The sequence below is a fragment of the Triticum dicoccoides genome, chromosome 5A (assembly GCF_002162155.2).
Source record: "Triticum dicoccoides isolate Atlit2015 ecotype Zavitan chromosome 5A, WEW_v2.0, whole genome shotgun sequence".
Taxonomy (NCBI): Eukaryota; Viridiplantae; Streptophyta; class Magnoliopsida; order Poales; family Poaceae; genus Triticum; species Triticum dicoccoides.
The window spans coordinates 77,643,367-77,660,048 of NC_041388.1; the positions used below are offsets into that span (position 1 = coordinate 77,643,367).

Here is a 16,682-nt window from a genome sequence, read left to right on the forward strand (position 1 = left end):
TACAGGAAGCACCCACCGTCATCGCGACCGTCAAATCTGGGCATTAGGTCCCGAATCCCTGGCGCGTCGCCCCGGCATGCACCCGCGCTTGACCTTCCATCACTATGACGAGAAGGCCACCACCAGCTCCGCCGCCCGAAGCCACCGCCCCGGCATCCAATGTCGCGTCGTTAGAAGGCCACATCGGGTAAGGAGACATGCCGCTGCTGCCGCGAGGAGCAACCTCCACAGCCATGATGTAGCCGACTGACCACGGCCGCGCCACCTGTGGGTCAGATCTGGTCGCCGTTGATCCCCGAGCATGCTCTGCTCCACGTCTCCCAACGCGCACCCGCCCACGCCATCGTCGTTGCCTTGCTCTGGAGCCACACTCTGGCCCAACAGCCCTGGCCTACGCCGAGTCCACCATGCGAGAGGAGGATGGATCCCCCCACCGCCGCCGGGAAGCCCAGTTGCACCCTCTGGCGGCCGCGAGGAAGGAGAATGAAGAAGGGGATGCCCCGATGGCGGCTAGGTTGTCCCTCCTGTCGCTCGCGGGAGCGAGCGAAGATATGTTGTGAAGTCATTTACAGAGAAAGTATTATTCAAATGTAAACACCTAGTTTATATGGAGTTGTCGTTAAGAAGAACAAGTGTCAGTTTTTCTTAAAAGGAGGAAAGAACCCCGGCCTATGCATTAGGACGATGCATGCAGCCATTTTATTAAAAGTCTAACAAACCAAGGTCCACAGTGCAGCACTGTTGGGGAACGTAGCATAATTTTAAAATTTTCTACGCATCACCAAGATCAATCTATGGAGTCATCTAGCAACAAGGGAGAGAGGAGTGCATCTACATACCCTTGTAGATCACGAGCGGAAGCGTTCAGGAGAACGGGGTTGATGGAGTCGTACTCGTCGTGATCCAAATCACCGAAGATCCTAGCGCCGAACGGATGGCACCTCCGCGTTCCACACACGTACGGAGCGAGGACGTCTCCCGCGCCTTGATCCAGCAAGGAGAAGGGAGAGGTTAAGGAAGAGGGCTCCAACAGCAGCACAACGGCGTGGTGATGGTGAAGCCGCAGTACTTCGGCAGGGCTTCGCTAAGCTCTTACGGAGGAGGAGAGGTGTTGGGGAGGGGAGGGGCTGCGCCTTGGATGTTGTATGCAGCCCTCCCCTTGCCCCTCTATTTATAGGGGAAGGAGGAAGGGGGCCGGCCCCCTCTAGATGAGATTTAGAGGGGGGCGGCGGCCAAGGGGAGGGGGCTTGCCCCCCAAGCAAGGGGGCGCCCCCTTTAGGGTTTCCCCCCAACCCTAGGCGCATGGGCCCAAGGGGGCGGATGCGGCCAGCCCATGTAGGGCTGGTTCCCCTTTCCTCTACAGCCCATTAGGCCCTCCGAGAGAGGTGGCCCCTCCCGGTGGACCCCCGGAACCCCTCCGGTGGCCCCGGTACAATACCGATATGCCCCCGAACCTTTCCGGTGACCGTATGACAACTTCCTACATATAAACCTTCACCTTCGGACCATTCCGGAACTCCTCGTGACGTCCGGGATCTCATCCGGGACTCTGAACAACATTCGGTAATCACATACAAGTCTTCCTAACAACCCTAGCGTCACCGAACCTTAAGTGTGTAGACCATACGGGTTCGGGAGACATGCAGACATGACCGAGACGACTCTCCGGTCAATAACCAACAGCAGGATCTGGATACCCATGTTGGCTCCCACATGGTCCACGATGATCTCATCGGATGAACCACGATGTCCAGGATTCAATCAATCCGTATACAATTACCTTTGTCAATCGGTACGTTACTTGTCCGAGACTCGATCGTCGGTATCCCAATACCTTGTTTAGTCTCGTTACCGGCAAGTCACTTTACTCGTACCGTAATGCATGATCCCGTGATCAACCACTTGATCACATTGAGCTCATTATGATGATGCATTACCGAGTGGGCCCAGAGATACCTCTCCGTCATACGGAGTGACAAATCCCAGTCTAGATTCGTGCCAACCCAACAGACACTTTCGGAGATACCTGTAATGTACCTTTATAGTCACCCAGTTATGTTGTGACGTTTGGCACACCCAAGGCACTCCTACGGTATCCGGGAGTTGCACAATCTCATGGTCTAAGGAAATGATACTTGACATTTAGAAAAGCTACAGCAAACGAACTACACGATCTTTGAGCTATGCTTAGGATTGGGTCTTGTCCATCACATCATTCTCTTAATGATGTGATCCCGTTATCAATGACATCCAATGTTCATAGTCAGGAAACCATGACTATTTTTTGATCAACGAGCTAGTCAACTAGAGGCTCACTAGGGACGTGTTGTGGTCTATGTATTCACACTACGATTTCCGGATAACACAATTATAGCATGAACAATAGACAATTATCATGAACAAAGAAATATAATAATAACCATTTTATTATTGCCTCTAGGGCATATTTCCAACAAGCGTAACTCGCAGAAGGAGCACAAAAAGCAAAGTAAATAAAACAAAGCCACAACTGGCAATGAACAAGGCAAGACGACTAAACATCTATCCTATTATTGGACCGCCATCCAAACTGGTTGTAGATGCCCGTGCTACCATCTTCTATCGGTTGCACCCAGTAACCAAAAGCTCCCTGGAGTCCGTATGAGTGAGTAACGACCACGTACGGATCCAAGCGGACGCTCTGTAGATAACCTGCAAGAAATTCAAAAGATTTTGTGTGTTAAAGATCATATCATTCCTGCAATTTCATATAGCCCAAAGAAGTGCACATATTCCTATCTGAATACGTCCCCCAGTAACTGGTTCCACTCCAGTAAGCCATGTCCCAAATAACATGTCGATGCTAACATGTCAATGCTAACTGGATCCAAGCGGACGCCAAAGAAGCTTAGCGAGAGGGCAATCGATGAAGAGATGTTGTATCGTTTCATCATTATCACAAAAACAACAATGTAAACTGCCTACCCAACTACGCTTAAGCAAATTATCTTTGGTGAGTACCACTTGCTTGTGAACGAACCACATGAATATCTTGATTCTCAATGAAACTTTAATTTTCCAAATATGAATTAACTCGGGATTGGGCCAGAATCAATCAGATCCAAGTACATAGATTTTACCCTGAAAGCCCTGTTCCTACTTAATTTCCAGTGAAACAAGTCAGGCTGTTCAGAAAGTTGAACATCCATCAATCTTCACACAAGATGCAGCCAAGAGTTCCACCGCTCCCCCACTAGGGATCTCCTGAACTGGATGTTCAAGGGGTACGACTGTAATACTGTAGCGATGTAAACCTCCTTATGTTATACAATATTATACAAAGTGGGATATTGCAAGGCCAAAGGCGTCTCCCTAACCATGTATCTTCTCAAAATCTGGTTGTAGTACCATTTCCAACCAAAAATTTCGCTCTGCGAAAAAAGGCACCCTTTGTCCGCATTAGGCCCTTCCAGAATGGCGAGTCGTTAGGTCTGACGGTAACCTGGGATAGAGACTTTGATAATAGTTATTTGTTACGTAGGATCTGTGCCCACATACCGTCGATCTCAACTGATAACCTAAATAGCCATTTGCTTAACAAGCATTTGTTTTTGATCTCCACATTCTCAATCCCAAGCCTCCCTTGGTCTTTGGTTCTCCAAATAATATCCCGCCTGATCAATCTGTATTTCGTCTTTACTTCATCATATTGCCAGAAGAAAACGAGATCGATAGAAATCTAACCTTTTCCGCACCCCTTATGTATTTTCAAAAAAGATAATAGGAACATCGACATACTAGTTAATAATGTGTTAAGCACCAGCCGACCTCCATAAGACGTAAGCTTGCCCTTCCGGCAGCTTAATTTGTTTCAAATTGATCCTCAATACATTTCCATTCTTTACTTGTCAGTTTGCGATGGTGAACAAGTGCCAGTTATATGCCCACTTCACTCGTTTAGTGGAGTACTCATCAACATTGAAAATTTAACCAAGCCAGGGAAAGAAATTATTTCCTTTGGGACCTATCCAGCTCCGCTGGCACTAAAGCGTCCAAAATAATCATGAAAAGGCAACACAACACAACACACCATGATTACAGAAGAATTATCATCATGCAATGAAAGGACATGGGAAGCAAAAACTACCAATATTCACCCCCCTAAAAAGCACACGTGCATAAAGACAACTCCACACACACACACACACGAGAAACCGGTCAAGGAAATAATCATGCAGACAAAAACTTTCGCTTTAAAAAACCATAAAACCAAAAGCCGCTGCCCTGCATTTCAATTCCTCAACGGGGGAAGGAAAGAGAGAAAGAAAGAAAAGTCAATGCCCCAAGAACGAAAGCCTTGCTTGCAGCGACTCCTCCTCCTCCCCCCACTTTACAGCACACTGCGCGTGTGTGAGCCCCAGGGAGCAAAAACTAACAAGGTAGAGCCAATGATAATATTAGTGTGACAGTACCAAACACTTTGTTTTTTACCCGGTGGATGCTACTAAAGCACCCCACCCCACCCCAGCCCAGGCCAGCCTCACTAAAATAGTGCCGCTGCTTACTTTTGCAGCTCCAAAGCGAGGCAATGCAGTAGGCAGTAGCTGCAGCAGTGGTGAGTGTAGTACAAACAGGGGGAAAAAAGGAAAGGAAAAGGAGAGTGAAGTTGGTGTGGTGTTGGTAGTTCTTGGGCGGAAATGAATGCAACCCCCTCTTCATGATGCCAACGCATTCAGTGCGCCCCAAACCACTCGCGACGAGTTTGGTGAGAGCGGGGAGGATCTGAGCTCTGAGTGAAGCCAGTGAGTGTGAGCGAGCGAGTGAGCTCCTTTCATCTCTGGATTTCCACTGGTTTGAGAGAGCATTGATGGCTTCTTCTTGGTGGTGGTGGTGTGCAAAAGCAAGGAGAGTGGAGTCAAATCTTTGCTGAGGCTTCTTTCTTTCTTTGTTTCTTTCTATCCCTCTTCTTTAATTTGAGTTCTTGGTCCTGCCAAAAGCCAAAGCCGTCTCCTTTTTTGCTGGGAAAGGCGGAGCGTGTCATTGCATTTCAGGCATTTCAAGCCCCCCCACCCTCCGCCATTTCTGCTTCAAAGAAAGCTCCGAGAAAATCCGCAGTTTCCCCACCTCAAACCCTGAGATTTCTGCACCCACAGCCAGCCGGCCACTGTTCTTGGTTGATGGGGGCGCTCGGGCTCTGACATTTTCTGATCCCCATTTTCTCTCCCCCCGGCGGAAGATCCGGTTTTCTTTCCCCACCCGGAGCCGAGCCGCAGTTTTCTCCGCGCCCGCTGATCCGGAATCCCACCACCCACCCAGAAATCCCGGGATTTTCCGGTCAGCCCCATCCCCATGCCTCGCCGCGCCCGCTGATCCCAGCCGCGACGCACGGTTGGTTTCCCCGTCGTCGATCCGACTGCTCGGGGGCGCGGCACATGCATCTCTCCCTGTGGAAGCCGCTCTCCCACTGCGCCGCCATCCTCCTCTCCAAGAACCACCGGCGGCGTGGCGGAGGAGGAGGAGGCGGCGGCGGCCATGGCGGCGGCAACGGCCGGCGCGACGACACGGCGTCGTTCCTCCGGCAGCTGCGCGACGCGCTGGACGCCGCGTCGGAGGAGGGCGCCCTCTGCCCGCCGCCGGACGCCGCCGGCGCGGACGAGGACGCCGCCGTCACGCGCTCCCGCTCCCTGGCGCGCCTGCGGGCGCAGCGCGACTTCCTCCGCGCCACCGCGCTCGCCGCCGCCGCCGGCCCGTTCCGCTCCATCTCCGACCTGCCGCTCCTCGCCCACGCCATAGCCACCTTCCTCTCCATGTACCCGGACTACGCCTCCACCTGCGACGTCGACCGCCTCCGCCTCGACCACTACTCCCACCTCGACGCCCCCGGCGCCGGCAGGGTCTGCCTCGACTACTGCGGCTTCGGCCTCTTCGACTCCAGCTGGGACTCCTCCTCCTCCTCCTTCACATTGTCCGAGCTCAATGCCAATCTGAGCAACCACGCGCTCTACGGCGGCGCTGAGCCCGGCACGGCCGAGAATGACATCAAGGAGCGGATCCTGGAGTACTTGAATGTGCCGGCCAGCGAGTACGCCCTGGTGTTCACTGTCAGCCGGGGGTCAGCGTTCAAGCTGCTCGCTGAGTGCTACCCGTTCGAGAACAACCGAAGGCTGCTCACCATGTTTGACCATGAGAGCCAGTCGGTGAACTGGATGGCGCAGAGTGCGCGGGCAAAGGGTGCCAAGACGCGCGCCGCATGGTTCCGCTGGCCCACTCTCAAGCTCTGCTCGACGGAGCTGCGCAAGGAGATTGTGGGCAAGAGGAAGGCCAGGCGACGGGATGCTGCAGTCGGATTGTTCGTGTTCCCTGCACAGTCTCGGGTGACCGGCGCCAAGTACTCCTACCAGTGGATGGCGCTGGCACAGCAGAATGGCTGGCATGTCATGCTTGATGCTGGTGCACTTGGTCCCAAGGACATGGACTCGCTGGGGCTCTCGCTGTTCCGGCCGGACTTCATTATAACCTCATTCTACAGGGTGTTTGGTTCTGACCCAACTGGATTTGGTTGCCTTCTGATCAAGAAGTCGGTTATTGGAAGCTTGCAGGGGAGGAATGGCTGCAATGCCTCTGGGATGGTCAGGATTGTTCCGGTCTTTCCACAGTACCTGAGTGACTCCATCGATGAATTTGATGCAGTGGAAACAGAGGGACTTGAAGATGACCCTTGCACTCCGAAAGATGAAAATCCAGTGCCTGATGTTCGAAACGGCTCACAGCTGCCAGCATTTTCGGGTGTGTACACTTCTGCTCAGGTCAGAGAGACATTTGAGAGTGACCCGGGTCGTGACAGCAGCTCGGATAGGGATGGGGCGAGCACCATTTTTGAAGAAACTGAGAGCATATCTGTCGGTGAGGTGATGAGGAGCCCGGCATTCAGCGAGGACTGTTCATCAGAGAACTCTTTCTGGGTTGATGTTGGTCAGAGCCCGTTGGGGTCAGAGAAGTCTGGTCAGTTCAAGAAAGGGAAACTGGGATCACCATTACCATCATCTTGGTTCACTGGCAGAAAGGGTAACAAGAGGATGTCACCTAACCTAGCATCGAGGATATCTAGAAGCCCACTTTATGATGGTAATGTGATTTCTTTTGATGCTGCTGTACTGTCAGTTTCACAAGATGTAGACTGCCTCAGGGAAGACCCTGAAGAAGAAATCTATGAGAATGGCCGGGGAAATCATTTTAGGCAAGTTAGTGAAATCCAAGAGGAGCCAGAGGTTGAAGAGGTTGCATGCCAACATGCCATGAACGGTGATTTGGACCACAAGGAAAGTGCGATAAGAAGGGAGACTGAAGGGGAATTTCGGCTGCTTGGACGGAGGGATGGAAACAGCAGGTTTGCTGGGGGTCGTCTCTTCGGTGTTGAAGAGATTGACGGAGCTATAAGCATGGGGCGCAGAGTTTCATTCAACACTGAGGCGAATATGATTGCTGACAGACTACATCGGGCCTCAGATGCTGCTGAAGCGTCTGGATATCCATTTCGTGATGATGATGTAAGTGATGGGTATGATGATGCTCAAGACTGGAGCAGGAGGGAACCAGAGATAATTTGCAGGCACATTGACCATGTCGATATGATGGGGCTCAACAGAACAACACTTAGGTTAAGGTACCTTATCAATTGGCTAGTAACTTCGCTGTTGCAGCTGAAGCTGCCAGGCTTGAAAGACAGTGATGGAGTTCCTCTTGTCCACATTTATGGTCCAAAGATTAAGTATGAAAGGGGAGCGGCCGTTGCTTTCAATCTGAAGCAAAGTGGTGGTGCTTTCATTAATGCTGAATTTGTCCAGAAGATAGCTGAGAAAAATGGCATATCTCTCGGCATCGGTTTTCTTAGTCATATAAAGATAGACCCAAACCAGAAACAGTCAAATGGAGCACTAGATATACCCGAGGCTTCCTTTTATAAGAATGGTCGCAAAGACAGTAAAAAGGTGACTGTAAGAGTTGAAGTTGTGACTGCTTCGCTTGGCTTCCTCACTAACTTTGAAGATGTGTACAAGATGTGGGCATTTGTTGCCAAGTTCTTAGATCCTTCATTCCTGGAAAGTGAGCGTATTGCCATAGCTACTGACCAAATGGAGGCCATAGCTGCTGAGCACATGGAAGGGCAAATTTGAGCTTGATGTATGATATATTGATCAATGAAGGAGTGGAAGGTGATCTTTCTCCTTTTGTCGAGCCATAATTTGTGTTTCGAGGGGTAATTGGTAGTGGATTTAGCAGATTTTTTTATTCTTTGCCTAGTTCCTCGACATGTGACTTATTTTTGTGTCATGTAGAGTTTGCTCAAATATGTACCAGCGGCTCATCAGTAGAGCTCCTTTCAACTGAACAATGTTTGTAAAGCAGCTCACTGGAAATGAAATAGTTTTGAGTGCTTTGTACTTGGAATGTGTTCATGATGCAGTTTTCACATCCTGTCTTAAAATCGTCTTTTGATGTATTTTTGTTCGTGGTTGTTGCTTAAAGTTGTAACTTTTTTCGCCGACCTTTTATAATCAATCAATGTTGCTGGTTGACTCTCCTTTTTGTTCATGGAATCTCACAACTGAGAATAGTGTGGGCCACTGCTATGTTCCACTTCCATTTTGATTTTATTCCAGTCAATCTGTTCAACATGTTTTTGTCTTGTTGAAATAGAACCATTCAGTTGGATTCGAAATGTCTGTAAGTACTATCACTTTCCTTCTTGGGTGAACTTCAATCATGAATTGTCTCAGTGTGGTATTATCCAATTTCAACCCCCTTTTTGTGCATGTTACGTTTTTTGGCAGGATTACTAATAATCTGACACTTGAGTGCCTTGGATAACCTGATCTGAAGAAGCATTAGGAATCAGTCACACTGATTGTTCGATGTACTCCTGGAGTTTTTGCATGTCCTAGCATTGAAACATAACATTATCATGATTGTTGTCTCAGTGGGCTCACATGAATAAGACCCTGTATAACCATTAATGTTATTCTTCCTTTATTACTAGTAAATCAAAATTACGAACATCCACTACCGATCTATTTGGTATTTTGGTGCATGTCTTCCCCCAGCCCAGGTAAGAAGGTAGCTCCAATTTTGACGGTGCAATTTTCTTTGTGTATGACTTTTGGATGCTCCCTATTTATCAGTAATTATAATCAGGGAGTCCCATCATAGATCCGCTCTGCATTACCATGAAATATCTTTTATGGACCTTCAGTTGTGCTGGTAAACTAAATTGGGAACTCCCTACAAGTCAGAAGCTTATCTTGTGTTATGTGTTGTCAATGTTCAGTTTCTGTATTGGTTTCTACAGTAATTAGTCATGTTAACTCAGGTGCATTGTCAAGTGTTACGCTTAATATGATGATTTCATTAATTTTCCCTTTCAAATTGCTAAAATGTGCTATTTTTTTTTTGTCCTTGAAATGTAGAAGATAGCAGAATTGTGATAAACCTCTTACTAGGCTCTATTAGGATGCAGCAACTGTACATCAGTTTGTATTTAATACACAAACATCAGTTTTGAGCTTTTGCCCCTACTGTGGCTTGCCCTTTCCTTCTTGTACTGCCATGTAGCAGCAACATCTCATTTTATGCCAAGCAACTTACAAAATGATTCCACCATTGGGCTATAAAATGAAGTAACTGTAAATGCATTTTTAAAGTACAGCCAAAAGAAAAACGATCCAGCATCAAATGCATTTCTTTTCCCAGAATAAATGCCTGAAACATTGTTTCCTGCCTAGGCCTGGCTAGCTCTGATCTGATCAGTGGCTGGCCATACCCTATTCTGTTCACTCAGTTTGACAGCCATAGTCAAGAAGACCTTCCCAAGTATGTCGAAGCAGAGCAGTGGCAGTGTGCTCAGTGCTCATGCTCAGAAGAAAACGATTCATTGCAAAAATTAAAGAGGATGGTTTTCAGTTCCCAGTCTATTCCTCTCCCTAATTAATCAGTTTTACTTCTCTGTCCACAGTGGGTTTTAATTCACATAAATATGTGTCTTGAAGTGTTGAATGGGGCTTGTGACTTTTGGGTTCTCCGTACAGCCATACTATTTATCTGTGACCTTTGCGCTAGCACTGCTCAGAACATCCCTCTGGATCCGTGGCAACCAGCATCCTTGCAGAAGTCCTGGTAATCTCCTGCTTTAATCTCTGCTGTTGTTTTGGCTATTGGTACTGACACAATCTGCTACTACACTCTCTAGATATTGCTGCCCTAATGAATGGCTTCTTTGGATCACAGGATTTGCAAAACAAAGGAATAGGAAAAATGGAGGATTTGATTGCCATGACATAGCCAATCCTATGGAATTTTTCCACAGGTCGGACCTCATGTGTAAATTCCTTTGGAATCAGCACCTTGGCGGCCCAATCCTTAGGAATTTTAGTGACCTAATCCTGTGATCCAAATGCATTCCATAGGAAACAATCCTAAGGTTTGATATCCCGTGAGAATCCTGTGAAAATCCTCCAATCCAAAGAAGCCTGAAACTGGAATATGTCAGTAGATTCTGCAGCTTTTAGTGCTCAAAAGTCAAATCTATCAAATAGCAACTTTTGTCATGCTTTCATCTGCATCAGCCTGAATAAACTTTTCTAGTGATGTTCTTTTTCAACAGTAGGGCACAATGCCAGTACAGTCGGTTCATGTCAGTTAGCCTGAATACTGGAAGTTTTTAGGTTACTTCCCAGTTCCCACCTGTTTACGTGCCTACTGTAAATTGATTTTGTCCTCCCTTCCTAATAACTTCCATCTTTATTAACATTGTAGGAGTGATCAGAGGATGGACAAGTCTTGCACACGATGCAGGGATTACGTCGCACATCAATATTGGGACCACATGGATAATCGGAAAAAGCGTTTCTTTAAGCTTATGCTTGGCAATTTCAGGAATGGAGTGGTACGATCTTTTCGACTGTGCTGTTCCTGTGGACAAATATACATGTTCTATAGTTTTGTTAGTTTGTTGTTTTGGTAAGTGGACAACTTAGGTCCTGGGATAACAGTTTCATGGTTTACTCATCTTAGTACTTGATTTGGAGGTTCAAACCAGTTTTGTTTTTCTGTATGAGTAGTTGTTCGAGAATCAATTTCAGGCAAAAATGTTGAACGTGAGAAGGTTATCGGAAATTATCAGGACATTCACCTCAATATTCTGTTCATGCATGGAGTTAGGATCCACATGTCTGTGGTTCTGTGAGACATGGATAATTTGTAAAGCATGCCCTGAAAAACTGACTTGTTGGTGGGGGTGGCATATCCTGAAAACCCTCCTTAAAACTATGCATAAGGCATATTCAAATAAAGAAATTTATATCTGCATTGAGAAGAAACATGTTTGCTCTTGGTTTTCAGTAAAATTAGCAGCAACGACCTTGTTATTTATATGGATCAATATAACTAGTTATTACTCTTAAAATGGTAATGGTGTAATGCTTTCAATTTTATGACATACTCCATGTTAGTGTAAATTACCTCGGTTTTATCCTACCATGTACATGACTACGGCGTTCGTATGTCAAATTTATTTTTTAATCCCTGCAGACCATACCAGAGAAGTTTGTGCGCAGTGTCGGGGGAAAGATCTCTGAACTAGTCAAACTAGAAACTCCAGATGGTAATACATATAATGTTCATATTGCCAAGGAACTGAATAATCTAGTCCTTCGATCTGGATGGTCAAAATTTGCCAGAGTTTATGAGCTTCAAGAGGGTGACCTTTTGAGGTTCAAATACAATGGGGACTCCCACTTCAAAGTTGAGATCTATGATCCAAGTGCTTGCGAGAAAGAGACATCCTGCGTTGTAATGAACCACAATCCAGGTCTCCAAAAACGGAGCGTTCCTCGTGATAATCCAATGTTATCACCGGAGGGTGAAAGGTTAGCAAAGCGTCACAATGGTTGCTGCAGCGACAGTTGCAAAACTTCAAAGATGAATCCAGCAGGCACCCCACACAAACCAAGTAAAAATACATGTTTCTCCTAGTTCCAGCACAGTGCGATCAAGTTTCATTATTAACAGCATTAATGGTTGATATTGCACAGCTAAAAGGGAAGCCCCATCTTCTGAAGATGCCAGGAGTTCGGGTGAACTTCAGACTTCCACCAGGTCTCGCTATTTCTTAGCAACAGGGTGCAACCTGACTGATGCACATAAGGTGGAAGTCAACAAAATTGAGCAAAACATCAGGCCTGAGATTCCATTATATGTCAAAACCATGTCCAGTGCCAGTCTGGTTGATGGATTTCTGGTATGTTGCATTACTTGCATTGCATACTTAATGACTACTTGAGCTGTTTGAGTCTACATAACCTGTTCTTGCGATGATGAGAACTTCAGATTCACCTGTTAAATCTTGTTGAAACTTTGCTGAACTCATCGAAACTAACTGCTAGATCATTTGTAATAGGTCATATGCAAAGATTACGCTATCAAACACCTTCCACGCAAAGACGAATTCATCACACTTTGCCATGCCAGTCATAGCAAGACATGGGGTGCTCATTACAGGATCAACGCTGATGATACATATCATCTTTCTACCGGCTGGTTGGGATTTGTCGATGACAACCAGTTGCAAAAAGGCGATACTTGCGTGTTTGAAGTATTAAAGAGGCAGAGAAGTTTCACAATGGCAGTTCATCTGCTTAAAGCAAGCTATCATCATCCACCAGGTAATTCCCTGCGTATATGCATGCAGTCTGAGGGATCATCCTTTAGATGTAGCTCTACTCACAGTAGGGAAATACTTGAAAATGAATCCAGCAGATTCTGTAAGAGATTATGTACATTATATTGGTTTCGTGTCCCATGTTTAGTAATTTGTGACTGGGTCTTTTATGTAGGATTTCCCGCTTCTTCCAAGAGTCTTAGGCCTGAAGCCAAGAGTTTTAGGCCTGCAGATAAAGTGAGGTTGTCACGATTCACCACTCTGGAGGGTCTGCTGAAGACTAAAGTATATGAGAAAGTAGAAGCTATTAAGCCTGAAATCCCTGTTTTTGTGTCTATCATGATGAAAACCAATGTTAGCAGCAGAAGCCCCAGTTTGGTGAGCCACCATCACTTTGTTCATATTCAAAAGAAAAGGAAAAATACAATTCATCAGCAGAAGTTTATTCCCTATTATAGTGAGAAAACAGAAAATTAGAGCAGTGAAGTTTTCACTAAATCTTACTTCTATTTTTTCCGTGCAATCAGGCCTTCAGTCTGGATTATGCCAAAGATTTTCTCCCTGGTGAGAACCAAATTTTCAGGCTTCACCGGCCCGGGGAAAGCGCTCCATGGAAAACTGAATTCAAGAGCTTTGCTTCAAGGCGTTGGCTTGTTAGAGGCTGGGAGCAGTTTGTCATTGACAACGAACTGGAACTAGACGATGTCTGCCTCTTCGAGCGGATTGAAAACAAGAAGAAGCTCAGGATGATGGTCCACATCATCCGAAAAGAAGAGTACTGTTGATTTGCTCCTTTTTTTGCCTATGCTTTTGTAGTCGGGAAGTTTAGTATCGTCAGTGGGTTTTGTGTTAGAATTTCCCTGACTCATCCGACAAAATCTCAGAAAAGTGCTAGAATAAACTATATTACCTGGATATGATGATACTTCCTGGTTAGTTTGTGTTACAGAATCATGATCATACTGTGGCTTCTAAATATCAGTATAAGTTGTTTCGGATATATCCTTTGAAAATGCGCAAAAATTCTTGTAATCCCATGAAATTGATGTGTACAAATTTGAGAAGCTTATGTATTGTTCTACATTCTTGCAAAGTTTAACCTCAAATTAAGTATTGTCAATGGATTGCTTCTGATAACTGTATGCTGCAACCAGGAGGCAATGAGCTGCAACTAGATAAGATCACAGATAATTTGATTACAGTTAGTTTCTGACAACTTTACTTGATTGAAATGACTGCGCACTGTCCACTCCACTTACTGCCAATTTCACCTCCCCCAAAGATGAAGTAAACATAGTAGCACGCATCTGCCATGGTGGCCCCACCTTTCAGTGGGTAAGGTCCATCAACACCCAGAGTCCACTAGTCTCCCCCTGAGCTGTAACTTGTAGGTGAAATCTATGTATGTATGTAGTTACTCCACTAGTCTCGTCAGCCAGCACCAGCACAACTCCTTTCTCTCTCTTCTCACCAGGAAGAATAAAGGGAATGCATCAAGAGCAAGGCAATCACACCTCTCTCTCTCTCTCTCTCTGTGTGTGTGTGTGTGTGTGTGTGTGTGTGTGTGTGTGTGCTGTGGCTGAGGATGTTGCTTGTGTGATTGCTGAATGGCAGATGAGATGATGGGTGAGAAAGGGTGCGAGAGCTGCAAGAAGTGGCAGGAGCACTACTACTGGGAGCACATGGATGTGAGCAAGACCAGGTTCTTCAAGCTCATGACACAAGATTCCCAGCAGCGCATTGTAAGTATCCAATACCCTCACAAGGATTGACCTCTGTAACAATAGTTGACCGCTTGTACTAGTTCCAAATAGTTGATTTCCCCCCTAAAAAAGTTGATTTAAAAACAACAACTAGGATTAACCCTGATTTTCTAGAAAGCATAAAGAAGTTCTTACAAGGCTCATCCGTCACTATTGGTGTCTTCTCCAAAAAAGGAAATGTCTTGGAAGATGGAACTTACCTCCCAATAATGGGCTGTACAGACTTAAAATGCATTAGGTCCTCTGAACCTAACCATGTGACTAATCGCCTGCCAATTTTGTCTCCTCCATCTTAGCGCATACCGGACAAGTTCGCGAGCAATTTCATCAGGCAGATGCAGAGCCCACAGGGTTTTGACCTGAAAGCACCAAGCGGCGAAACGTGGCATGTGGGTGTTAGCAAGGTTGGCAATGACCTGTTCTTCAGCTCAGGATGGGTAGATTTTGCCAAGGCTCATGAACTGCAGGAGAATGACCTCCTGGTCTTCACATTCAGTGGCAACTCTTTTGAGGTTCTGATCTTCGACGCGAGCGGCTGCGAGAAACTGTCTTCTCTCTTCGCTGGCGCTGGTATGCGCAAACATTTTGATGGTATGGTGGGTCAACAGGTTGAGCAATACTCTCTTAGTGATGATTCTGATTCTGATGATGATGATGATGACGACGATGGTACAAGTGTGCCGTCTCAGTTGATTGAGTCCCGTCAGAATGTCTCCACTTGAAGGAAATTCAGTAGCCGGAACAAACCAAGTAAGGCATTATGATTTTGTGGTTCGACTAATGCATGAGATGTATCTCTGAATATATCCCTTTCTTGAGATCTCGGTGTAGTCAGCTAACACAGACCCATGTAGTTAACTATGCATGATCAATAATTATCTTTTGCTGGTAATTTCAAATGGTAAATTTAAGCTCATGTACACACTGTTTCAGGGAAAGATCTTCTTCCTGGATCACCAAACTGTAGCAGCTCATGTGATGTTAAGCATGAGGAAACTGAGGAAGAGGAGAGTGATGATGACACATATGCTGACTTCGACTACTGCTACTCGAGGGTTGTGAAGCAACTACCCGACGACGAAAAACATGAAATAATCGGGCTGACTTCGCTGCAACGGGGCAATCCAGCGTTCATGACAGTTCTTCTGAGGGCCCACCTGCAACGCAAGGACAACTTTCTGGTCAGTTTGGATTGATCAAAACGATTACAGCAAGCTTGTGTAATTCTTTGTCAACTCTGGCATGCACAAGGGTCCCATATGTTTAGACATTAATTTCTCCTTGTGGCTTGTGTAGGTCATCCCCAGTGAATTTGTACACGAACATCTTCACATGAGATCACATGAAGTGCTGCTGCTCAGGCCAAACAGAGAAGAGAGGTGGCATGTCAGCTACTACCAGGGGAGCTCCAGCAAAGGCTTCAGGGGCCAACCCTGGGTCAAGTTCATCCGCGACAACAAACTGCACAAGGGGGATATCTGCGTCTTCGAGCTGATCAAAGGCGCGAGGAATGAGAACAAGAAGGCTGGGACGACGATGACCGTCCATGTTGTCAGGAGGAAGAAGTCCGACGGTCGGTTTGCCTTAGTGGGCTAAGTTCCTGCAGCGTGTGCGACGTGTGCTGAATGTATCTTTCTTTTGTGTTTCTAATGTTTGCATAACTCCTTGACAGAGGTTAGGTCTTCAACTCTATGTCATCATGCTTTATTGAAAAAGGCTTTCGCCCCGCTTTATAAATAAAGCAACCACCAGGCAAAAAGTATCAAGGTAACAACGAACAATCCACACACAAACACAACGCCACCGCAGGCAAGGTCCAACACCCACACACAAACACATAGACCCAAGTTCAGCTGTGGGCACAGCACAACAAGCCCAACAAGGCTCACGACAAGACAACACATAAACGAAGGTGGCGGTGTCATCATGCTTTGTGCAATGCTCTATTTTATTATTTAAACTCAGGCGTATATGAGGGTTTCAATCACTATGAGTGAAGTATTAGCCATTAGGTTTGGCGTGTGTCGATATAATGGATTTATAGACGTACTGCTTATATAACATGATCCCAACCTATGTCATAATTTGGCATGATTGTTTGGTTGATCAAACTCACATGCCTAGGCTTATATTCATGTGTTTGCACCAGAACCAACTTGTAGTTGGATGATGTGAGTTTCAGGGCCATCCATGTGAGAAAAAATGTTTCCATGCTTTTGTGAGAGATG

At 46.3% G+C, this 16,682-nt stretch overlaps 2 protein-coding genes and 1 pseudogene across 2 annotated transcripts; all 3 read left to right on the forward strand.

Annotated features, from left to right (window-relative positions):
• The first annotated feature begins 4,510 nt into the window (after positions 1-4,510).
• On the forward strand, positions 4,511-8,420 carry LOC119299440. Its single transcript, XM_037576672.1, has one exon. The coding sequence runs from the start codon at positions 5,412-5,414 to the stop codon at positions 8,151-8,153; it is 2,742 nt and encodes a 913-aa protein (XP_037432569.1). The 5' UTR covers positions 4,511-5,411; the 3' UTR covers positions 8,154-8,420.
• A 1,935-nt stretch (positions 8,421-10,355) lies between these two features.
• On the forward strand, positions 10,356-13,774 carry LOC119297023 (B3 domain-containing protein LOC_Os12g40080-like). Its single transcript, XM_037574989.1, has 6 exons — positions 10,356-10,918; positions 11,563-11,983; positions 12,066-12,271; positions 12,431-12,695; positions 12,867-13,069; positions 13,219-13,774. The coding sequence occupies exons 1-6, from the start codon at positions 10,802-10,804 to the stop codon at positions 13,474-13,476; spliced, it is 1,470 nt and encodes a 489-aa protein (XP_037430886.1). The 5' UTR covers positions 10,356-10,801; the 3' UTR covers positions 13,477-13,774.
• A 536-nt stretch (positions 13,775-14,310) lies between these two features.
• On the forward strand, positions 14,311-16,066 carry LOC119297024 (annotated as a pseudogene).
• The last annotated feature ends 616 nt before the right edge of the window (positions 16,067-16,682 follow it).